Source organism: Candoia aspera, chromosome 5, assembly GCF_035149785.1.
Source record: "Candoia aspera isolate rCanAsp1 chromosome 5, rCanAsp1.hap2, whole genome shotgun sequence".
NCBI lineage: Eukaryota > Metazoa > Chordata > Lepidosauria > Squamata > Boidae > Candoia > Candoia aspera.
In genome coordinates, this window is record NC_086157.1 from 49596153 (window position 1) to 49621111 (window position 24959).

Consider the following 24959-nt stretch of genomic DNA (forward strand, 5'->3'; position numbering starts at 1 on the left):
TTTCTCTCAGGTTTTTTCATGCTGCTCTTGCAATGTCAGGAATTAATTGATAAAACGGCTATCACTGTTTTTTAATTGTCTGGAATCAAAACATTATCTGCAACTTCATACTATAGGTAGTTTTAAAAAATGATGGCAAGTCAGTCTGATTTTCAGAGACATTTATGTGCTATTACTACTTTTCTCTGTGAAAATGCTGTGGAGCTTCCAAAGTACCTCAGGCTTCTTTGAACTTGATTAGAAAATCACCATCTCAATCAAATAATTAACACAGAACTAAAAAGATGGAAATGAGCCAACTTGCAGTAGTAAGTATATTATTTCAATCACGTATATAGTTTTTTTTTAATTAAGCATACACATTAATTCATAATCTTTCAGTATCTCCAAGGAGTGTAATAAAAACAAGATTCATGAGGCATTTATTAATACAAAGATGCTCCTGTGGCAGCAAGAGCTGGTCATAGTTTATTGTGAAAACAGCACTATTTTCTGTCCTACAGTTTCTGATTTGTCCCAGTGAGGAATCGGTGCTTTACATAAGGACCAAATCTTACTATCAGTACATGGGCAGGACAGGGAATTTGTACAAATACAGGGAACCAGGCTTGCCAAAACTTTCTCATTAAAAAAAAATCTTCAAAAAAATAACCACCAACCAGTACACTGAGATTCTTTATGGATCCAAAGGGAAAAGTGGGAAATGTTTTAATGGGCTCAATATAGCCTTCCCACTATATGTTGTATATGAGTTTGAATAATGTACAAGTCTTTAAAAGGTATGAAAGATATTCTGGAGCATTATTCCATATTATTTTCTATACTTCCTACTCAGAAGTAGCTTTTTTCACTTACTACTGGTTGTATTATAGCCCACTCCGATCCTAATGCATCCTCAGTGAGGTATACTGTACTTGTTTTATGCTTAAAAATATGAAGAATATATGGTTGTTTTATGCTCAAAAATATGAAGATATATGCAATGAGAACTTTAAAATATTTGTATAAATAGTAACAAAAAAATACCTGGGTAGAAATTTAAATTCTTTGCAATATTTCTGCACTGTTTATGAAGTTTTTGGAGTAAACATACTTCTCAGTTTGTTCTGATAACCACTGTGTTGAAATTTCCAAGGCCATCCAAAGATAGCATTTTGCTATACTGCTGTGCTGATACTATGCTATGTCTTCTTTCATAGCTGAATCAAAATGCCGTTTTCCATCCAAATACAACATCGATTCTGAAAGAAAAGCAAGAATGTCAAGTTTCTTAAGATGACATGATCAGATAGATGCTTAGGTTTTTTTATTTTTCACAAATTTTATCTGCAGATTAATTTTTTTAAGCTTGCTTTTTCCAGACAGATAAAACAAGTGTTATCATCTCCATCATCACAAAGATGCTTAATTAGTTCCTTCATTTATTTAAAATAATTCATATAATACAGACTAAAGAAACTGAAGCTCAATACCAATAGAGGACATGAAATACTGACTTAGGTACGGTTGAAATACTGAAAGTAATCTAAAAACAGATGGCAGAGATTAGTATTCTATAGTGCCATATTATATGCCAGATAAATGAAGCTATGGAACAGAGAAAAACAAGCAGGCTCATATTTCTAACAGGTCACTACTTTTAAACTACGTTAGAATTCATCACAAATTCATTCTTCGTTCACATAGATGGTGAGATATTCAAATGGTTACTCACCACCATATGTCTTAGGAACAACATCTGGTATTTCCTTCTCTAACATAAATGTGAAATGGAAGACATTGGTTGTGTGGTGTACCCTGGTATCTGGATCGTAAACTTCACTGTGCACCCGAACCTGGATATTATTTTTTTCAGTATAACATACCTTTAAAAATTAGTATCAATAGGTTATTGGACATGCAAAATTCAAACATGAATAAAGTATGTATGATATTTTATTACAGGTAGTCCTCAACCTATGACCATTTGTTTAGCAACCATTCAAAGTTACGACAGCACTGAACGAATGATGGTTACAACCAGTCTTCGGAGTTCCAGCCATCCCAGCACCCCAGTGGTCATGTCATCATGATCTGGTCGCTTGGCAACCAATTTGCACTTAACCAGTTGCCAAGCATCCCACGACCACATGGTTGCCATTTGCAGCCTTCCCTGCTGGCTTCCCCAGAAAGTCAATGGGGAAGCTGGCAGGAAAGGTCACAAACTGCTGTGGTAAGTCTCCTGCATCTATGCATGCTCCCCCAGCCCCTCTGCGCTCATGCTGCGCCGGCCACTCATGCATCCCTGCGCACCCTCATGCACCGCACCTTCGCTGCACCCCCGTGCATTCTCTCCAACCCACACCATACCCCCATTCACCTTTGTGCACTCTCCCTGACCCTCACCACACCCCAACTCACACCTGCCACACTGTGCAGCTGCGCCCTACCCTATGCACCTTTGTTCACCTGACCCATGCTACAGCCCCATGCATCAATGCCACACCCCCATGCACCCTCACATACCCTCTCACGCACCTTCACACATCCTCCCTGACCCTCTCATGCACCCTCCCCCACCCGGCAGCAATTATCTGCCTGCCTGCTGGCCTGGGACTTGAAACTTCCTGCTGGCTTTCCCACTGACTTTGGTTGTGGGAAGCTGGCAGGAAATTGCCTTGCCTAACGACCGTGGGATTCAGTTAACGACAGCAACCAGAACTACAGGGATTGCCGTTGCTAAGCAATGTGGTTGCGCTTTATGACTGCATCACTTAGCAATGGAAATTCCGGTCTCAACTGCCATCGTAAGTCCACCTGTATTTGAAAAAGGAGATCAGTGTTTATCCAACTTCTTATTGCTCAGTGGTGGAGTAATCCAAACACTTTAAATTAGTTTGTTCTATTAATATGTTTATTCTATTACCTGGGAAGAAAGTAATAGTAAGGATCCAATTTCAACAGGTTTTTGAAACATAATATCATCTACAGCTACCACATAAGGTCTGGAGTTTCTGGAGTAAGAAAAAAATTATTATACATATTCATACACACACACATACTTTTAAAAGATGGATATGGATTGTTTTATATTTTAAATTATATTCCATGTTAGATATTTATTATGAACCTCAAGTTTGTTAATAGACAATATAAAATAGAAGTATAGAAATAGAAATTTAATTAGGTATATTTTGCAAACTCTTACTAGACTACAGATTCTCAGGTATAGATGACAACCCAGTAACAAAATCTTAAAGTGATCCTCCTGATTGCTGCTTAAATTCTAACAAACTCACATTCATAACTGCCTACTGTAGTATGCTATACGCACAATAGGAACTATAAAGACTTTATTATTTCACTAAGCTAAAATCAGTTTAAGCATGCAAGAGCTGATTTCACAGTTCATAAGCTATTACTAGAAGACAACTAACTACATATACAAATGACAAGTGGGCCTCATAGAAGTTATTACTGAACAGTGCGAACTATTATGTGGAATTCCACAGCCATTCAAGCATAACATGAAATATCTTCACATACAAATTATATTATTTAATTTGTACTTTTCCTTCCCACCAGTGCCAAGAGCATAGGTCCCTACACTTGAATATAAAAATACATAACTGGCAACATCAGATATGATCTGAATAATTTCCTGTGTAAGTGGAAAGAAACTTGAACAAGTGCTAAAGGCCACACCTAATGAAGAGTATGAGAGCCAGTTTGGTGTAGTGGTTAAGGTATCAGGCTAGAAACTGGGAGACTGTGAGTTCTAGTCCCACATTAGGCACAAAGCCAGATGGGTGACCTTGGGCCAGTCACTTTCTCTCAGCCCTAGGAAGGAGGCAACGGCAAACCACTTCTGAAAAACCTTGCCAAGAAAACTGCAGGGACTTGTCCAGGCAGTCTCCAAGAATCAGACACGGTTTAATGGATTAAAAAGAAGAAGAATGCCTCGAGGTAGCACTAGATCTTTGAAGCTTTGTAATATAACATAGACTCAAACTAAAACTTCCATCAACACAGAAAATTTGTTTCTTTTCTTCCATCTTTTCTCTACTGCAATTCCTATAGCTAGCAGTAAGCTCTTAAGCTTCTTATCACTTCCCTCTCTGCCTTTTCTGCACTGGAGTTATCTACCCTTACATGCTGTTTAGTAACATCATCAAGAGTTATTGACTAGAATTTATTGCAATGATGTTTATTTGTTTATAATAAAATGAATAAATAAATCTTGCTTTTTATAACTCGTAGCTGCTATAGTCTTGAATTGGCAATGCTGGCTGCATTGCAAAACCCAATATCCTACTCAGAATGAGATGGAAAGAATTGATATTGTCATCTCAACAAACTGATTTCTGCCACACAGGGTTAACAGATGAATAAAATCTCAATTCCTGCATTCTTAAATTACATACATATCCACTGTCATCTGACACAGGATTAAATTACAATTGATAAATTAGTCTTAACTGCACTAGGCCAATCTAGAACATGTGAAAATGTTTTATCAGGCAATATAGTTACAACTGTATAATCAGATAATGACTTAAAATTAAGCAGTTTTTGTGAAAATGAAAAGGCCTAGCAGTTAAGAAGATGTTTATGATTCAATATAGTGTTATTCACTTATTTTCCTATGCATCTTAAATTTTCACTCATCACCAAGGCTTATTCTTTGTTTACTAGTACCTATAAAATGAGGCCAAATATATCTTTATCCATCAGGGCAGGAATGCTGTAGAACAAATCGTTTACAGCAGGGCTGTTATTTAAATTAGGCAGCAAGTGGTTCTAAGTTCACCCCTCGCCCCCAGCCTTAATCTTCCAAAAATATTTCCATGGCTGCTATTTCTGCCAGCCCATTCCTCTCTTTTCAGCAACTTGCCTGCCCCAATATTTTCCGCATCTTCCCATTCCTGCCATTGACATTCCCAACGGCCCTCCCTCCAATTTTCCCAGCATCTTCCTGCTATGGCTTCCAATCTTCCTGCTGGCCTGCTCCCTCATCTTTTGTACGCTTACAACATTATAAACAATAGACATTTTATTCAGTTTAGTGGAAAATGAGAAAACATAAGATGTGACTTAGAAAAATATTTAACAACAAATTTACACTGACTGACTGTGCAATGTGCTTCTTGCTCAGATTGTGCAAAGTGACCAGGCAAGGGAAGAGGAGACCTCCTTATCCCAAAAACCAGGGAAGAGATGCTAAGTGAGAAGGGAGGCTTACCTCCCCCTTCCCCACTGTTCTGAAAATGACGTATTTCAAGGGGGAGGAAGAGAGAGACAGCCTAATTACTTACCCATAGTTGTAGGCAGTAGCCCATCCAAGTTCATATGCTTTTCTCATGAGAAAGCCTCCAAAGATTCGGTTGAAAATGTTACGTTTCTGTACGTACAAATACCAACAGGACCAGTGAATGTTGAGCAATTACATAGAAAATACTAAGGACGGGGTCTATCAAACCCTCTACTGCAGTGTTTCTCAACCTTGGCAACTTTAAGATGTGTGGATTTCATCTCCCGGAATTCCCCAGCGGGTTAAGAAACACTGCTCTCCTGTAATACCATTAGCCCCTAAAATGATAAAGGAATTTGTATGACCCTGTACGAATAACATTAATGGTTTCATTAGGGTTAGGGTTGGGCAAGAAATAAAGATACCACTTACTTTTAATAATTAAATTTTAATCTATGTATCAAAGGAATTCTCAAACTTTATAGAACTGCCAACTGCCCACTGGGACTTGTGCAGACAAAGTAAGGAGCAAAGCCCAGGGAAGTACTGACAGAACTCCCACTCTCTCTTTGCAAGGCAGATCAAGTTTAAAAAAGAAAAAAAAATGTGACACCCTTCCCCACAGCTATTGTGACCAAACCTCGGAATCCCAAGATACAGTTTAATCAGTCCTGACTTAATGTATACATACATACATGCATACACAGCTCTTTTTAAATTAAGGACAATTTGTGTTAATAGAGTATTTCATAAGAAAAAGCTCAAAGTACAAAATCAGGGAAAAGACTGTAACTCTCTGAAAACAGAAGGCCACAATAACCTAGTCAGTAGTATATTATAAAACAAAACAAGAAAAACAAGGATTTACTCAATCTATCAACTTTTGCTATAAAAGAAATCACATATTTGTCATTACACTGTGTGGGACCCCAAAATCAGCAGACACAGAGAGTATAGACAGAACAAGCTAGAAACTAGTTAAACAGCCTTCCAGAGAGAAAGTTCTTCTAGAAGCCATTGTGGAAGCAGATAAAATAGGTAATTATGTACTGGGAGAGAGAAGAATCACCAATAAGATGTATAAAGCTACCTTTGTAGGACTCCCAGGAACTGTGCCTGATTCAAGTACACTATTTATTTATTTACTTATTCATTCATTCATTCATTTGCTAATAAGCAAGTTATTGCTTAAGAGCCAGCTTAGTGTAATGGTTAAAGCATCAGGCTAGAACAGGAGACCATGAGTTCTAGTCTTGCCTTAGGCACAAAGCCAGCTGGGTGATCTTGGGCCAGTCACTCTCTCTCAGCCCTAGGAAGGAGGCAATGGCAAACCACTTCTGAAAAACCTTGCAAAAAAACTGCAGGGACTTGTCCAGGCAGTCTCCAGGAGTCAACAATGACTTGAAGGCATGCACGCACACATGCACACACACACACGTTATTGCTAAACAATGCTGCTTGCTTCAAATAAGATATACAGGAAGGGATGCAGATAATGTACAGTATGTAATTAAGCTTTATAAAAAGTGCTCGTCTGTTTGCTTGCACACTTTTGTCATCTTCTAAAGAGAATGCCTCAGGGCCATAGATTAATAAAACTTCAAAGCACTTTTCAGCTGTTGTTTTATTGCAGTTAATTGAAATTAAGGATAATTCCCCCCAAACTGCTACCAGTCAGAGCTACAAGCACCAACTGGCAATACTCACACTATATACTTGGTGTGTCTTTCTTGGCTAATATAGTTATAAAGTCTTCTTTAAATATTAAGGTTACAGAGCAATTCAATCTCTGAAGATGATTCATGACTTTATGGCTATGAATATTTATCAAGAAATCAAACTGCCAAATAGCTATTATAGAAAGTACCACACCACGTGCCAACTTGAAACAAGAGCCAAACATAAGGATTAGTCTAAAAGCACTATAGTTCAGCAAAATACCTCCGGATGGCAGATCTCCAAACCCTTTAATGTTGTGTCTTGCATCCATACTGAATTGGGTGGCAGCACACGACTGTGAAAACTCACTGTCCTAGAAAAGGGAGAAAGACATGTAAGAACGTCAAGGACTCTGTCTGATCCCAATATTGTAAATTGCAACCTTTATCTAAGGCTATGGATACCACTTCATCCACATACTGAGAACAGGAATAGGACCTTAGGTTCACCTACAGTACATACTTTCTTACCTGTCTCCTCCTAAGAGGCCTAAGTAAGATGGTCAATAAGGATTGATGGCAGCTGCAGTAGAACATCTGGAGACCCATTTGAAACAGATGATGGTGAATCCAAGAACATTCTGTTGCTGTTATTCTTTCCCATCACTATGCTATAAACACATTCCATTTTCAAACAGTTCCTCCTCAAATTCTTCTCTATAACAGCCATTCTGTGAATTAGGTTAAGTGAGAGACTGGCTCAAAGTTACCCACTGAGCATCCATGACTGAGAATAAATTTAAATCTGGCTCTACCTAGTCACAGTCCAGCAGCTTAACTGCTGTGCCACATTTCCTGGGAATCCTCCAAATTGTGATCCTAATATGCATGGAGTGCATCAGGTTTGGGAAAGCTATTATAAGTGTTTATAACTGAACTGCCTACCTTGAATCCAGAGTATTCAGGAATATGTTGTGTATAATATTTCTTTCTTCTGCAGTGGGAGCAACTTTCAGTAAAGAAGCCTTACTAGATTCAAGCCGCCTGATCTTGTTCTCTGATCAATTGAATGAACATGACATGAATGACAATAGCCTCTAACAGCTGTATTTCATCTGCTTTTCAAAATTGATACTTTTTTTGAAATCTGTAAGCACATTTTGGACTATTTTAGGTTCCAAACGATTTCACCCCCAAAGAATATTTTTTTTTTCCCAAATAATTAAGGATGGCAAAACAAAACTTCTCCACTGGCAAAAAGAAAAAGGATTAGAAGATTACTTACTTTCTCCTTCCTTGAAGATTTTTTCCTCCTCTGGGGTTTCAGCAACTAAAGGATTCACAAACGCTGGTCTGAAGAGATATATATAAAAAAACAATATGCATTACAGGGGAAAAAATGAAAAGTTTTTGGATGCAACCCAGCATAGTTACCTATGTACAGGTTCATTTGCAATGAGAAATCTCCATGTCTACTTTAGTGTTTTAAAGCAACCATTTTTTCTTATTGCTATTCAACAATAGAAATGATTTAACTTGAAAAGACAGTGATCTGAAGAGGACAGTCAATGCAGTCCACTAGGACAGTGCAGCACTTCAGGTCTGAAGGCAAAACTGTGCTCCAGAGCATGCAGGAGGGTGAAAACATAGCACCTCTCTGGAACTCCTTAACCTAAATATATTTATGGATCCTACAATAGCTGAAAAATCCTACAATAAGGCCCAGCTTCTATAAGGAATTGTAGATAGCAACTATATTCATAACCTGTGTGCTCTGAAACTCCCTTTTGCCTTGAATCTAAAGTACTGTACAGCCCCATAGGTAAAGGTAAAGGTTTCCCTTGACATTAAGTCCAGTCGTGTCCGACTCTAGGGGGTGGTGCTCATCTCCGTTTCAAAGCCAAAGAGCCGGTGTTTGTCCGTAGACACTTCTGTGGTCATGTGGCTGGCATGACTAAACGGAACGCCGTTACCTGCCCGCCGAAGCGATACCTATTAATCTACTCACATTTGCATGTTTTCAAACTGCTAGGTTGGCAGGAGCTGGGACTAGCAACAGGAGCTCACCCCATCACGCGGATTCAAACCACCAACCTTCTGATCAGCAAGCTCAGCAGCTCAGCGGTTAACCTGCAGAGCCACTGCGTCCCTCGTACAGCCCCAAAGTCTGACATATTTTGGTATTTTGCAACTCTTATTTTGTTGCTGCCTTATTGTTTTTATTGCCATTAATATTGATACTCCTGATTTTCTTATATCTATCACTGTTCTACTGGAAGGGTTTTTCTTTTGCTTTTTAAACTGATTTATTTTGTTTTAGCTTTTATAATATGTTTTAACTGGCTGTATGCTACTCAGAGAACTCTAGTTATTGGGCAATATAAACATTATAATAAGTAATCAAATAAGAAACCAATACTAACATAATAGGTTAGCACCTCTAACATATTCTGGAGTCCTGTATAGTCTAGGACTCAAATAAAATAAAATAATAAAATAAGCAACAAACTATCTATTTTCAGACACAAATATCTCTAACACCAAAAATGCAATCCTACACCTTTGAACATAGCATTTTCTGCTACAGCCTTAAGCCAATTTCACAAACTAGCAAATTGAACCAATAACATGATGATTCACTGAAGTAAGGGAAAAAATAGTGTCTGAGAAGGAGGATGGGTGACACAGAAATCAGAGCTTCACTTTCCAGCTATTTACAACACAGTAATTGGAAAGTTATGGGACTTGGTGAGTATGGCCTAAGAGTTCATACAAGGCGTTATACGAAATTGAATTTCCTGTAAAATTTAAGGTTTCTGTATTTACCACTTCCCCCATCATGTTCTAAAAATTATTTCCAAGAGTTAACTAAAACATGAATGAAACACGAAATGGCTAGATGTGAATCTGAGATGCATAGTGTGTGAGGGGTACCCTGAGACACTGGCCTGATCTCAGGTTCAGAACTATCATCTGTACAAGTACATGTAACTGCAGCCATTTTTTGAGCACTACCAAGTTAACTGACCTTCATAGAGCAAAACTTTGTGGGAAACAACTCTGAGTAATTCAAAAGAGATAAAGATTTGTTTTACAAATATTATTTATTAAAATAGAATTACCCACTTTATTTTTATGACCATACATCTCTGAGAAATGTCTTTACTCAAAATAGGTTAGGTCAGTGTTTCTCAACCTTAGCAATTTTAAGATGTGTGGACTTCAACTCCCAGAATTCCCCACCCAGCCAGAAGATCAGTCTTCTCTTCAGTCTGTTATAAATCATTTAAAATTAATTATTATAACATATTTCTGATCTGGTTTCCACTCCATTGATTTGTGACACATTAATTATGTTTACAGTTCTAGATTGGTTTGCTTTCTCCCCATGGAATTGCATTTTATGCTGATATAAAGTTTAAAATAGAGGTAACAAAACAAATATGCACAATTCTCTCATTATAAATCTTTGCATATCACTGGGAAATAGTAAGAAGTAAACCTAGACTGTTGCATATATAATTTATATAAATGTGTACAGGTGTAAGTGTCTGACTATAGCTATAGCTAACAGAAAAAAAAGGAAGCATCTATACCTGATTGAACACAGTGGAGAACCTATTATATTGCTGAACTAGAAACCCCAGCATCCCACTGCTCATGCTGGCTGGGGCTGATGGAAGCTGAAGTTCAGCAACACTTGAAGGTCAACAGGTTCGTCACCTCTGACCATCCCTTGCATTTCTCACTGATTCTTTAAAATAAACTACTAGGAACATAACCTTTTATTTTCTGGATCACGGGCCACCATGACAAAAGTTGCATCTAACACAGGGCAATAGATTCCATCAAGTAACTAAAATAAAAGAATATGAGAGGGAAAAAAACATGGTTAGTATCAGCGTCCAGTGACAATTCAATTAAAACTTGATAAACTGTTTCAGAACTTGTCATGTTCACTGTTTCAATGTGCACTGTACATCGTAACGTTTCACATGCCATGGTGCTGACGCGTGTTTCTGTTGGGAGGGAGCTGCTGTGAAACCTTGTGCCAAGCTCTGTATCTATGTTCATTTCAATGGAATGTGTTTGGGTTATGTGCTCTGCTCAAGGACTTTTCCCGCAGACCATCAGAAGCCATTAGGAGCACCTGGGATTGTGAGCCTGGGAAGATTCTACGGGGGGAGGGATTTCATTTGCACTGAGGGTTTTTAGTTTGCATTTGGCGCACTTTTTCCATTCTCAGCTTTCTTTGTGATCCTGCATACTATTCTTTAATAAATAGGATATCTTTATGATCCTGTTTATGAGGCTGATGGTGTTTTAGAATAGGCAATCCTTACAGACCTGAACTATTTTTACTATGGATGCCAAAAAGAAAAAAGAAGGCACCAAGAAAATCTAAATAGACTATATACTGCCAATGTGTACATGTGTGAATATTTAATAAAAAAGTGTTTATAAGCAGGATTCTCCTTGCATATTTAATTGTGCCAGTCAAAAATCACATTCTCTTCAAACAGACCAAAATGCACTTTAATAAATGTTATATTCCAGTTTGGACCTACTTCTTCTGAATACTGTCTTACTATATGGTTAGCCTGCAGCAAGTCAGGATTTTATTACAGGATGCATTATACCTTGCCAAATCTAAGAATCTAAATTCAGTAATGCTTATGGGCAAACGAAGGTCATCTGCTGTCACTAACCTGAAGCATGTGTATCTTCACTTCCATTGAAGTATTCCCTACCCATGAAACATTCCCAGTGAACTTGATATCACAATCCGGATGAATGTGCTGCTTCCATAAACCTAAAAGCATACAAGGAAGAAGTCAGAGCACAGCCTCTAAAGACTGATAATCAACAATTATCTAAGGGAGGACAGTGCTACTTCTGAGGGATTAGTTTGGGCTTAGCAACGTGGAACTTCATGCAATGTTGTAGTACCAGTTATTTTCAATTTTACTCTTGCAACTCAATCAAGAACACTGACACTTTTGGTAATCTTGCAAGAATTTTTGAAAATTTTAAGCTTTTATTTAGTTTTCAGGTTGATTTTTCAGAAAAAAGTAGTAACATATTTGGCTGCCTTTCCTGTATGTATAATACAACATCTGGGATACATGTAGCATGATATAACATTTTGCCTATGATATGACATATTTCTTCAATTAGATATTTGAGCAAACCAGAGAGGGTTGGTTCAAAAATGACATTTTGGCAGCAAATGCATATTCACCAGAACATATATTTATCCCTGAGTAAGTTCCTCTAAATGTGTCAGGAGAGCTTTGTCTTCTCTTCTGCCGTTCCCCCACAACATCTGGGTTAAAATTAATTTCAGTTCTTTTACCATTGAATAACATAGTGTGAACTTCCCATACAGATATCAAGGCATTAATGACTCAAAACACCTACCAATTTTATCCACAAGTGCTGTAACAATTGACAAAGGAGATCTCAGAGTAGCTTCAGGTTTTGTGTGAGTATAACAAATAAGAACTGTAGACAAATAAAGAAACAGAGATGTATTAATGCTGTATTAATTACTCTTAGCATTTATATTTTTCCCCTAAGGAGAAAACCTCTCAGCATAACCTTTGTATCATTCAAAGACATTTTTAAATGTATGAAGTTCATAGAATATATAATATAATGACTGGCAATAAAAAGAAGTAGGGGCAAAATAAGGAAGGTAAGAATAGTATGAACAGCAGCACTCTGGACACATGTCAAAGGATGGCATTCTGGGCACATATCAAAGGACAGAAACAACCCAGTCTTGTCTTGGGCAACCCAGCCAACAGACTACTACAATAATCCAAGTGTGACATAACCAAGGCACAAATCAAGAACTTGACTGTCTTAGGTATTAAGGAACTGACAGGTTCTGTAAACATTCATTCATTAATGGAAATAGCAGATTATAACACGTTTCTTCAATGAAAAGTTTTAAAGACAGCCTATCATTAATTTGGACTCCTAGCCTTGAAAAGCTCAAGTACATGTAGCACTGAGATACCAATACTAGTTTGGAAGCTAGTATACTCAATTTTAGTTAATGGTTTCTTTTAAATAGGCATGTTGCACATCACAGCTTGTCTAGCTTATACTTAAACATGGTATGAAATCAGAGATCCATTTTCTAGTCACCAGTTTTGTGTGAGGGATAGTGGTAAACCCCTATAATGATGTTATATCTGTGAGAAGCCAGAGTTAGCTTATCTATAGCCTGAATGTCTGTACTTTGTAAGCTTCATGCGTATAACTGTGTATTGTCTTTCATATGAACCTGGATCCTATACTTCATACAACTACTGTATATGGGAAGACCTCTTCAATACAAATATTTCTGCTGTACCCATGGAAACATCACATGTCTACAGTCATGGAGAAAGTCACTTGACAATACTGCTTGTATGGAGGACATAACTCGTTTGTAGCAGCTAAGTAGGGCTCCTATCATATCAGCATTCCTCAAGCACCTTTGCAATCCTATGTTTGGAAAATAATGATCCTGCCAATTTCATCCTGCTATAGTACAGGAGTAAACTGCTACTTGGATAGGCTTAAGACAACATTCCCCCTGTATTTAGGAAAGTAGCAAAACCTGTTGCCAAGCTTTTAATGGATAATTGATTATACTGCTTTTAATTTGGATTACATTGATCTCAGTGTTATGTTTCCAGTTTGTATGTTTAAATTGTTACAGTGTTTATACAAATAGAAAAGTGGTGTATAAATAATAAATTAGTAACCCAAGAGGGGCAGTAGAAAGCATGTAGAAAATTCACTTTGTATGCATTTCTCATTGCTACAAAAAATACATGAAGTAGGAAGTCACAATAATGCTATCTAGACTCTTAAAGGAGTTCTAAATGATTAGGTAAAGGTAAAGGTTTCCCTTGACGTAAAGTCCAGTCGAATCCGACTCTAGGGGGCGGTGCTCATCTCCGTTTCTAAGCCTTGGAGCCGGCGTTGTCATAGACACTTCCGGGTCATGTGGCCAGCATGACGACTCGGAACGCCGTTACCTTCCCGCCGAAGTGGTACCTATTGATCTACTCACATTTGCATGTTTTCGAACTGCTAGGTGAGCAGGAGCTGGGATTAACAACGGGAGCTCACCCCGCCGCGCGGTTTCGAACCGCCGACCTTCCGATCGACAGCTCAGCGGTTTAACCCGCAGCGCCACCGCGTCCCTTCTAAATGATTAACTCAATTTAATTAATTAAGCATAACTGCTTTGAGAATAGATGGGGAGAAGAAAATGCAAGGGATGAACCTATTAGATGGTATTTTTCTATCTTCCTTCACTGATCCCGCTGTGCAGAGGCAGTTCATTACCAATTTTCATCTTGCCCAAGGAGCTGTAGTCCTTAACAACAATGCAACTTGTAATATCAGTTCAGTGGTTCCATAAGAGAGCTGCCAAGTTTCAAAGCCATTCCTCTGCAAAATGTTTAGTTAGCAATGATACAGATGTTATATATTCCAAATGGGTTCAAATTATCCAACCTACCAGATCACTAATAAAAATGAAATTATATAGGTACCACATACCTCCTAAGCTGTCAAGGTCTTCAAGAATTCGACCAAACCTAAAATATTACACGGCAATTAATCCGCATGCATGATACAGCCCCACAGAGCCAAGTGTTTTATTTTATTTAAAAATAGAAGTAGGCTATTTTTACCGGACAGTGTTTTGCATATTGAGATATTTTTCTCGTATTTCAGGCTGACTTCCTAAAGGCAAGATGACTTCTATATAACTGTCTTTCATTTTCCTAGGAGGCAGCTCAGCTTGGGTTTTAGCAAGGAGTGTATGTAATGCTTTTCTTTCATTCATTGCTTGCACATGGTCTCTGGAGGAAGGGAAAAGCAAAATCAGATTATCCCAAGTTTGTAAAAACAATCAGGACAGAAGTTAACAGAATGGTAAAACTTGACCAGAATAAGCTGCTGAGCAATAATAGTTAATCTTTGCCACTAGCAGTATAAGGAAACGTTTGCTTTTTGAGGATGATAGTAACAATGCTGAATTTTCCAAAAGACATGTGATTTATCATCCCCAACCAGACGGCACATTTCAGACCACATATTTTCTGCAATGCTCCGAATGTCTTGCAGAACACCTTGGCAGGAATCTGCTTAATATCTGCTTTGATACCTTGGCAACAGTCAGAGAAAGCCTGGCTAAGATCCTCCATTTTTGAAGCAGTAAGTTATGCCCCCACCCCCGATACTTAACCAGCAAAAGTGAGAGTCAATGGAAAATTTCCAAACTGAGTTAAGATAACAGACAGTTCCCAGAGAAAGTAGTGGCAGGAAAGTAAAAGTTCAGAATGGCAGATTCAACGTGTAGGAAAAATGCCAAAATCTTCAAAATTAGCGCAAAAATAGTAACACAGAGGTGATAACATACTCTCAACCCTCCTTAATATTAGATGAAAAGCAAAATCCAAAGCTTTAAAAAAAAAATTTTTAATTAATTACAAAAACAACGATAAGCACCAAGAGAGATCGTTTCTCCTTAATGTAGAAAGCCTCTCTTAGGGTACAAATACTTAAAAAAAAATTGGGCGCTTTAGAAATGGGGTGGCTGGACTTAATGTCCCTTTAAGGGCTGCAGAGCAGCTCAGAAATGATGAAATCCCAGCCTCCCGGCGAAGTCTTACCCATGGATCGCGCGCGCTGTCCACGATCTCCTGGCTGCAACTTGCCATCTGGAGGACGAATGGGTCAGTTCCAAGCGTTTTCCTTAATCCAGAAAAACACTCTGGGCTACAGGAGAAACCATCCTGAGCTCAAAGGAACTGCCACAATCCCAGTTCTGCCTGCAGAGCTTGCGGGCACAGATGCTCAGTCCGCCACATTCCCACCATTTGATATACCAAACCTCAGTTTATCAGACTTCAGATGCAATGGACAAAATCTGTTTGATATTTTAAGCATGTGTAAAATCCCATTTGCACTTAATTGGCATTGGGTCTAACTCCCTCTGTCCCCCATTAGTCGGTTAAATCATGGGTTTACTCTATTAGGCAGCTACAGTATGATCAGCTCCATCCTTAGGGTGGGAAAGGCCATTAATGTTTTATAAGAATATACTGTAATGCCCTCTTTCACTTCTAAGAAATGCAATTGTACCACAACTGGTTAATATATACCATACCTCCAGTTGGCAGATGCTCCCACTATTTCTCTCAATCTATTTCGCACTGAAACAAAATAAAACTCAGTCAGAAATATTTAATGGAATAAATCTGACCAAGGACTACTACAGTTCTGTAGTTTTGAAAAGCAGAAGTCATGCAAAGAATGGCTGAACAGCTGACCAGGTTCATTACTACTTCCATGATTATAAGCATATTTAATAATGAAAGGCATGCTTTCTGTTTTTGTAACATTTTAATTTTTAAAAAAATCTAGTTATCTAGATTGATTGATTGATTGATTGATTTAGTATTTACATTTCAGGCTACACACTTGTTCACAATCCTGGGTGGCATACAAGAATTAAAACAGAATAAAACAATACACTTAAAACCATGGAGGATCATACAAGAATATTTGGATATTGTAGCCTATTCTGAGTGTTGCCCAACAAGAAAGTTTTCACCTTCCAAAACAAATATTCAGATCAATTCACTGTACATACATATCCATACACATTTTTCCTGAAACTGCAAGGGAAATTTAAACACTGAGCAAGTTTCCATTTACATACCTAATAGGATACCACTACACATCTGAAAATGCACATCTAGATTCTATTAAACAAATCAGATGAGTTTTTTGATGGAGCTAGAATACACATCTCAGTCACAGCTATCAGCATTTGTGCATTAGTGAAAATGTCACACTCCAAATCAATAGAAAAGGCACATTAAACCTGGCTGACTTAGAACAATAAAACAAATCTGATCATTTTCAAAATTGATTTTGATCCAAGAAAACAATCTTATTCAAATGCAGAATCCTGACTTACTTTATCAAATAAATAAAGATTTTCAGCACTTCATACTATACAGTACTTATCTAATAATTGGCTTGATTTCTATTTAGCAGTTGTAATAAAGGGGGAGAAAACACTCCCAAAAGTTCACATATAAAATAATTAATCAAAATTAAACTGTCAAATCTAAATCAGGGTTTCTCAACCAGGGTTCCAAGGAACCATAGGGTTCCGTGAGAGTCACTAGGGGTTCCCTGGGAGATTACAATTTATTCAAAATATTATTTCAAATTCGGGCAACTTCACATTAAAGAGGTAAGTTTCATTCTTTATTTTCAGTTTAAGAACACTGTGAATGCATATGCACATGAAACCAATATAATAATTTTGTAACTTCTGGCCCATATTTGAGCCTGAATGTGCAGAGGTTCCCCGAGGCCTGAAAAATATTTCAGGGATTCCTCCAAGGTCAAAAAGTTGAGAAAGGCTGATCTAAATTGTGGACAGAGACCAACCCAACCTGATATAAATTCTGAGCAACTAATCAGGAGTGTTAAGTGTCCCGCACCCAACCCCCGTAAGCTTTTAAAGTCTACAGCAATCAGCTTCATTTTGCCTTTCATCAGAGGAAAGGGGCATCACTCCCTAATCTGACTCCTACCAGAAAACAACACCACAATCTAAGAAGAAGTTGGAGTATCAGAAGGCAATAGCATCTATGGAAGTATGGAGCTAGATGAGAATTGGAATCTCTTTTTTTCAATGTATTTATATTATACATTGATCCAAGTTGTTTCTTTGTATCTTGAGTCCTATTTCATTCTACCTGCAGTGTGTGGGTGTGTGGGTATGAGTGTGTGTATCCATGCCTGGAAGATAACTGGGTTAAAGCCCACAGGTTCTGTCAGTTTATCTTTTCCTTTCTCCTACTGTCTCCAAGTCTCAATTAACTCCTTAACATTAACTGCGTCATAAACAACTTGTATGTTCTTCTGAAATCTGTAACCTCTTTCTGAAAAGGACTGTAGCCTGTCACACATCCCAGCCAATCTGCTCATTACAGAAACTGAATGTAGGTTCCACTGATCTTCTCCAAGTAAAAACACAGAAAGAATTTTCTCTATAAAAAGTAGTGGGGACAGAAACCAGGTCCCCTCCTGCCCAGACTGTGGGAGGGAGCAACAGTAAGGATTGGAAGCCCTCATGCAGCACCTGTTGGCAGCTGCTTAAAGTACCTGCATCTTTCCCAGGATTGTGCAAGAAAAAGCAGCACAGATGCTACATGTGCATGTACCAGAAGCACCTGTTTTCCTTTTAATTTGAAGCACTGCACAGCTTTAATATTTTTTCCATCAACTTTACTGTGGAGAAATACAAGAAGACTGGAATTTCCAATTTTCAAATGGAAAATGAAGTAGCTGATCTCCATGTTAACACTGATGAATAAGAAGCGCAAATGCAGGATAAGACCCTTTTTTGGAAGTACCCTATGACATGCAGGGTGATCAGTACCAACTATATTTTACGCTATCACTGAGACAGGCAATGTCTTGAATATATTAGCCCATGGAGGCACAAACCCACCATTCACTTAGAGGAGTGCCATGATCAGGGAGTCCTTGAGGGACTGCGGAGTACAACCCAACCTCCCAAAATTCTATTCCAAGATTACCAATTTGAAATGTTTGGTCTTTTTTTTGTTTTTTTGCTTGGGGATTTTTAAGAGTGAGATTGGAGTGGAAGGTTTCCTGGAGATAAACCTTTCTTGTACCCAAACCACTCAATTCTCCCCAAATCAGGCCATTTCTTGGCTGAGTGAGATGCAAGATGTCCTGAGAAAGAAAAAAAAAAAAGACCAAGGTAAGAAGTGGGAGTTGAACAAATCCTCTAAAGAGAATACAGATAAGTTGGATGGATGAAATAATATACCGCTGGAGCCGATACTTATTTCCAAACATTTCATACCTGCCAGAGAGGATCTGTCGTTTGCTTCGATTACTGTATTCAGCAAAGGAGGGAATGCATTCCACTGGCAGAAAGCAAGAGACTGCATAAGAGCTTTTGACGCATGACAAGCCAGGGTATTATAGTGGCTAAGATTTAAAGCTCAGGTTCCCATCTAAATATGGTATTTTGGGCTAGCCGCTTTTCCTACCCCACACAGGGAGGAAAGTAGGGAGGATAAAGCTTTTTGAGTGCTCAGAGGTGGAGGTTTAAATGCAATAAATAAATAAATTGCAAGCACAGGCCAAGAAGCCAAAAAGATATAAAACTGCAGCTAATTGAGCAGTTATAGGTTATAGTTTGCATTCTGATTAATAAGACATGCTTGATTTGCTTAGCAATATACACCCCTTTAGTGCCATTAACAGGAATGATTCAGAATAACTGCCAGAAAATATGAATGTAAGTTTTTCATTAAACCTCCAGTAAGAAGAAAAAAAAGAAAAACAGAGCACACTAATAGTCATATTAAAAAGCATACAAGTTACCACAACACACCATTATTCACATGAATGGGGAAATGTCCTGTGAAATAGAAAAAATAATTAGACTATCAGGGCAATTGTAAAAAAAAAGTGGGAGGAGGGTAAAGTAACTGTATCATTTTCCAGGTCTTTCACACAAGATAGTATGCTCAAGTACACAATAACATACTCTGCTGTACTGATAACCTATTTCTACTCCAAAGTTAAAATTAATGTATTTTCCAGGCAAATACAGTATGGCAGAATACTGACTAGCTTCACTCTCCTCATATCCTCATATCGATTTGATTGCTTCACCTAAATCTTTGCTGGAAATAGAAGTCTGGAATTACCCAGCAAGACCTGGCCAAAACTTATTTAGTATAAAGCTTTGTCACTAACAGAAAACTAAAATACAACCCTGATTATTTTATTCTTCTAAAGAATTCTACAGATCCTAAGAAATTACAGATAAATCACTAATCCCAATATACTGTATAGTTTTATTTCTGTGGAAAAGGTACTACAACACAGACGGTTATAGCTTTCTGAATATGCTAGCTACATTACCTTCTTCCATGTTCTGAATAACCTGGGATCCACTGCTGGATGAAGTCAGCATCCTAATCAGGATAGGATGGGCCTTGCTTAATGAAAACCAACTGCATCAAAAGGAAAATAAAGCATTGTCAATAACGCTAGAGTAGGACTGGACTCCTTAATCCTAGATTCAAAGTCAGTACACTGAATAGAACTATCTTTCTCTATTTTAGTGTCCTTCAGATATATTGGGATTACAACCCCCAAATTCTCATTCAGGATCACCCCTGGAGCAGGCATATGCAAAAGAAGTTGCCATAAAACAGATATGCTGATGAAATACATCAGATACAATGGCAGAACAGCTCCAGAAGGGTAATCATCAAAGGCTGTGCATAGGAACACACTTATACAGAATCCCATAACCCACAGTATTTAATCCATGTTTACATATAGTCAGTTGCATAACATTTGCACAAAGAATTTGCTTTCCAATTACTGAGGGGGGGAAAATATTTCAAAAGTTATCCAGGCAAATGTAAGTATCCAACATACCCAAATCATTTTTTCATTTGCACATGGAGAAAGAAATGAGATGAGACGGCATACTGCATAGCATTGTATCCCCCGCCTTCATATGACACATGCTTGGAGTTCTCAAGAATCTTTGCACAAAGAGGCTCTTTCCAGAGTACTCCTAGGAACTTGTGCACTTCTCTTTCCAGAATCATTATAAATAAGGCTGCTCTGAGACTTCATCTGACACCAAACTCCATCCCAGTAATTCAGATTGTTGGCCGAAAGCAACCCACATAGTTAAACAGGGAGAAGGCTTTGACTATTGACTTCTACTACTTTGCTATATGCAATTTTGAAGCTATTTCCCACCATTGGATTAAATCATCACCTATCTTCCTTCAGTTGTCCAAACATACTGCCACTCCAAATTTGCCCAAATTATCTCCTCCATCCTGGTCCTGTAACATCTATGGTGACTTTGTGTCAAACTTGCTTGTTCTGACTAGTCAGTGTGCTTATATGCTCCTTCACTTGCCTCTCTTTCTCTCTGGTTGTCACCCATCTTTTTTATCAGCCTCACAGCTCGAGAAAAACATACAAAAATCAGGATTCTGTAACAAGGAAAACTAGGGCTGCTACATTTACAAGTGATTTCTGCCCTCTGTTCCTTTCTCCTCTTCCTAGCATTATTTATTTATTTATTTCTCCAATTTACGGTATATAGCCGCCCATCTCGCAAAGCAAGCAACTCTGGGTAGTATATAACAAAGCTAAAAAATTGATCATAGTAAGCGATTTTTTTTAAAAAAGTATTTAGTTGAAAGTTGAAACTTAGTAGATTGCAATAAAGAAAACTATTGAAATTTACAAGGAGTCTTGGACATTTCTAAATATTCCTGTCCCTATATTAATCACTTTGTAAAATGTAAAGTGTGTTGTATTGGGCTGTTATGCTTTTATGACCCCTGGTGGGTCAACAGGGTTTATATATAGCTAAATATCTGAATAGTTTGATAAAAATTAAACAGAATGAGAGTAGAATCCTAACTGAGGCCAATAATCACAAGAAAAATAGCATGATGGATGTCGGGCAGTGACCAAAGATAATGGGGCATGGCCACACTTCTAGATACATCCCACATTTATGCCAACATTCAAAGGCTGGTCACTTGATGCCCTCAAAAGAGGCTGCAAAGTAGCAAATATTTATACACTTTGCTGCCTGTGGTGGGACTCTTGTCAGTTTAAGGATGGATGGATTTTGCGACTCTTCCATTTCTAAATATGGAAGAATATTTCTAAATATCTCAGAACACACTAAACCATAAGTAACAAACCACAATGCCTATTTTCACATACCATGCTAATCCAAAATAAACCAACTACGCTACAGCTTAACATAAACCCTGATTCACACACTACGCTAAGAATTTATGTGTCTGTTTGGTTTTGCCTTAGCCATGGTGGGTTGTAAACCAGTTTACGGAATTATATCGGGTTTCATAAAGACAGTAAAGCCTCCTACATCTGAAGGAAGCAAGACTGGGGAAGGCGATACTGCAGAGTAACACTGAGGGTTGCGGAGGGGGCTGCCCAGGGCTGTAATAAATCTAACTCTCCGGAATACAGTGAATCCTGTCGTGCTGTGCTTGTCGGTCGGCGAAAAGAAGGCCAAAATGAGGCGTAAATCCAAAACAACAACGTTCAGGATCCAGGAGGTGGCTTTTCTCCACCCAGTGTTTTTCTCAGACTGCGCAAGTCGAAGGGCTCTAGGCCCACGGAAAAGAGAGAGGGCGGGCTTTGCCTTTAGGAAACGATTCGCTTGCGATCCGATTGTAGAAAGAGAGCCGCCTCTTAGATCTCCTACAGTATGCGCCTAACCCAGCAGAAGTGTGTTCCGCTCCTTGCTCGTTACTGTTTTCTTCGCTCTGGGCTCCCCTGTTTTGTTGCAAAGGCAGGAAGCGCTGAAGTTGCTAGACGTCGCTTACCTGCGCCACAGCATTTTGCTCCTCGTAGAGACCGCTAAACGCATTCCGCCCTAAAAGCCGCTGCTTGCCGCTCTCAGCTACAGCCGCACTGTAAGTGGCGGGTGCCGCCTGCCAACGACCACGCCTGGAACAGGAACTTGGCTGTGCCTGCTAGACTGGCTCAGACCATCGCATTCTTCAGGAAGGCTTCATGGTCATCCCTCCTCGTAGATGTACTGACGCGCTCCTTTCCCAAAGGGGAGTGACGCTCGGCTCCTGGGTTTGGAACTCCAGCTCTTGTTTTCATTGATCAGCCAGGCTAGTCGTTGATCACATCGGGGATTATAACGTGGGGGAAATAATAGCTCTTTTCCATCAATCGTGTTTGGGCTACACAAGAATGTTCAAAGGCCTTTCTTGGGGGAGGGGGGCGGTCTCTGAGTACTGGGCTCCGTTCCCTTTTTGCCCACCATTAGTCTTAGAAACTCATGTCCCAAAAGCATCTGCCTGCTACAGACGTAATCGGGGGGGGGGGGGGTGTAATATCCTTGATGTGATTATGGTGTGGGTACATAAATTCTCAGAGGTAACTGCCAACCATCAATCAATAGCCCTAACCCTAGCCCACTTGGTGGAGAAAACTGTGTGAAACAGCTAAATTAAGTGGATGTAATTGATTGTTGTGTGAAAATTAAGTGGACATAATCAATTGGTGTGTGAAACTCACTGATTGGCAAAAGCTTTTGGATGGGCAAAAAAGGAATAAGAATCAAAGAGGGGGCAGAGGCTGGTACTGGCATGATGTCCTGGGATGGTGGGGCAAATATTTTGAGGGGAAGAAATGGATGCCTTAAGCCTTGCAGATGGTCAGATCATTTTTTTTTCCATTAAAGCCTCTCCAACAAACCTGAGAACTTTTATAAGGTTTAAAGCATCTATTTTAACCCTCAACACCTCAGAAAAAAAGTCAGAAAAACTGGCCTTGCTTACTTGGCGAAGATTTGGGGGAGACACAAAAAGGGTACAAGGAGGCTGCAACCTACAAGTGACTGGTTGCCCACATCTGCATATTGTATATTGTCCTATCTTGGGAAAACTAAACAGGGCAAAACTGATCTTATGTTTCCAGAAGACATCTTAGATAAACTCATTTTTCACAATTATTTACTTACCTTCATAAGGTAGGATCAATGTGAAAATAGGCTTAGCCGTTGCATAGTCAGTTTGTTTTACAGGGTTGATCTCTAATATTGGAGATATAATTGATTCCGGGAAGCAACCATGTGATGTTTTCTCTTTGTTAATTCTTTTAAAACTATAAGACTATTCCCCTTTTCCCAAATAAACTCGTTTTTATTGTTAGATATTGGCTCCATTATTTTTAAAAGTGAAATATCTTATTACTCATGCACCACATTGCATTGCTACCTAGCTATCAAATTGGTTAAGTATGGCCCAGCTTTACCCTCTTAGCTTTCTGATGACTTTTTGCCATTTCTTGAATCATAGTCTAGGGGCTTTCCAACTTTTTCAGGCTCCAGAATCTGTTAGTTAAAAAAAAAAAGACAAAAAAACACCAGAACGCCTAATCAAGATGCAAAATTCTAGTGTTGGCTCTGTTCAAATGATAGTTGTTGGGTTGTTGTTGTTGTTGTTTTTGCCATTAGCCTCTCACAGAAGCCCAGCAAGTTTTCATGGAACCATAGGTTCCATGGAGCGTTGTTTAAAAATCCTGACATAGACAATATGCCTTAAGTATTACTGTGATGGGGGTGTCCTTTTCCAATCCAGGTTTGTGAGTTTCTCAGTGCATTCAGTGACACAGCACTAGACTAGATAGGCCACAGGTCTGATCCTGTGGGCTCTTAAGAGCATAGAACAACCCAGCTGGGTACAGGGGTGCTACAGATAGTACAACCTGACTGGTAGGAACCAATATTTATGTGGTTGGTTGGATGGTTGTTTTTACTGAGGAATTGTTAGAAGAAATCACTGGAAGGCTCATTCCTCCTATATATCTGTAGCAGGCCTGAACCACATTTTGTCACTGCAGCATACTCCATGAGAAAGAATTGTTATATGTCATTTTTCTGCTTCAAGTTCCAAAGTTAACTTCACTGACTTTAGAAACTGTATCTTACAGACTATAATGTGGCTGATCTTGCAAATGAAGGTGCCATTTGCTATTGCATTTGAAGCTATTGCCTCTGGAGCAACTTTAATCTTCAAAGTTGACCTAATTTTAAAAAAGTCAATTTAATTTTCTCTAACTGATTACAGCTCAGAAGCAAACTGTGCAGATAAAACACTCTATACAGTATTTTGACATTTTAGGTATAGAAGAACTGGGAAAGACTCCTGACTGAAATCCTGGAGAGTTATTAATAGACCAGGGACACACTATTGAACTACAATGACTGACTGTCTGATTCGGGGCTCATCCTCATGTCCTGCTTGCTGCAGCATAAAGAAGTTTTATTATTTTTGAGAGATATGTCCTCATGATGTCATCTCCATCTCTTCCCCAGCCGTCTGCTTAGGCAGCCTAGAATTATTTTTAATTATTCTAATTGCTTGTCTTTTTCTCCTGATACAACATGTCCCACGTGGACA

The 24959-nt window shown here is 38.7% G+C and overlaps 1 protein-coding gene across 4 annotated transcripts; it reads right to left on the reverse strand.

The window, feature by feature from the left end:
- Positions 1–296: 296 nt before the first annotated feature.
- On the reverse strand, positions 297–22502 carry ACOT9 (acyl-CoA thioesterase 9). Of its 4 annotated transcripts, none has more exons than XM_063305179.1 (16): positions 22368–22498; positions 19891–19982; positions 19355–19381; positions 16070–16115; positions 14589–14759; positions 14455–14492; positions 12310–12393; positions 11598–11701; positions 10671–10744; positions 8174–8241; positions 7834–7945; positions 7172–7262; positions 5295–5380; positions 2906–2993; positions 1715–1865; positions 297–1241 (listed from the first exon to the last, which is right to left on the reverse strand). In XM_063305179.1, the coding sequence occupies exons 1-16, from the start codon at positions 22409–22411 to the stop codon at positions 1177–1179; spliced, it is 1341 nt and encodes a 446-aa protein (XP_063161249.1). In that variant the 5' UTR covers positions 22412–22498; the 3' UTR covers positions 297–1176. The 4 variants fall into 4 exon arrangements, with proteins under 4 accessions (XP_063161249.1, XP_063161252.1, XP_063161250.1 ...); XM_063305182.1 differs by lacking the exon at positions 22368–22498 and adding an exon at positions 18818–18881 and having other exon boundaries at positions 19891–19952; XM_063305180.1 differs by lacking the exon at positions 19355–19381.
- Between the last annotated feature and the right edge of the window lie 2457 nt (positions 22503–24959).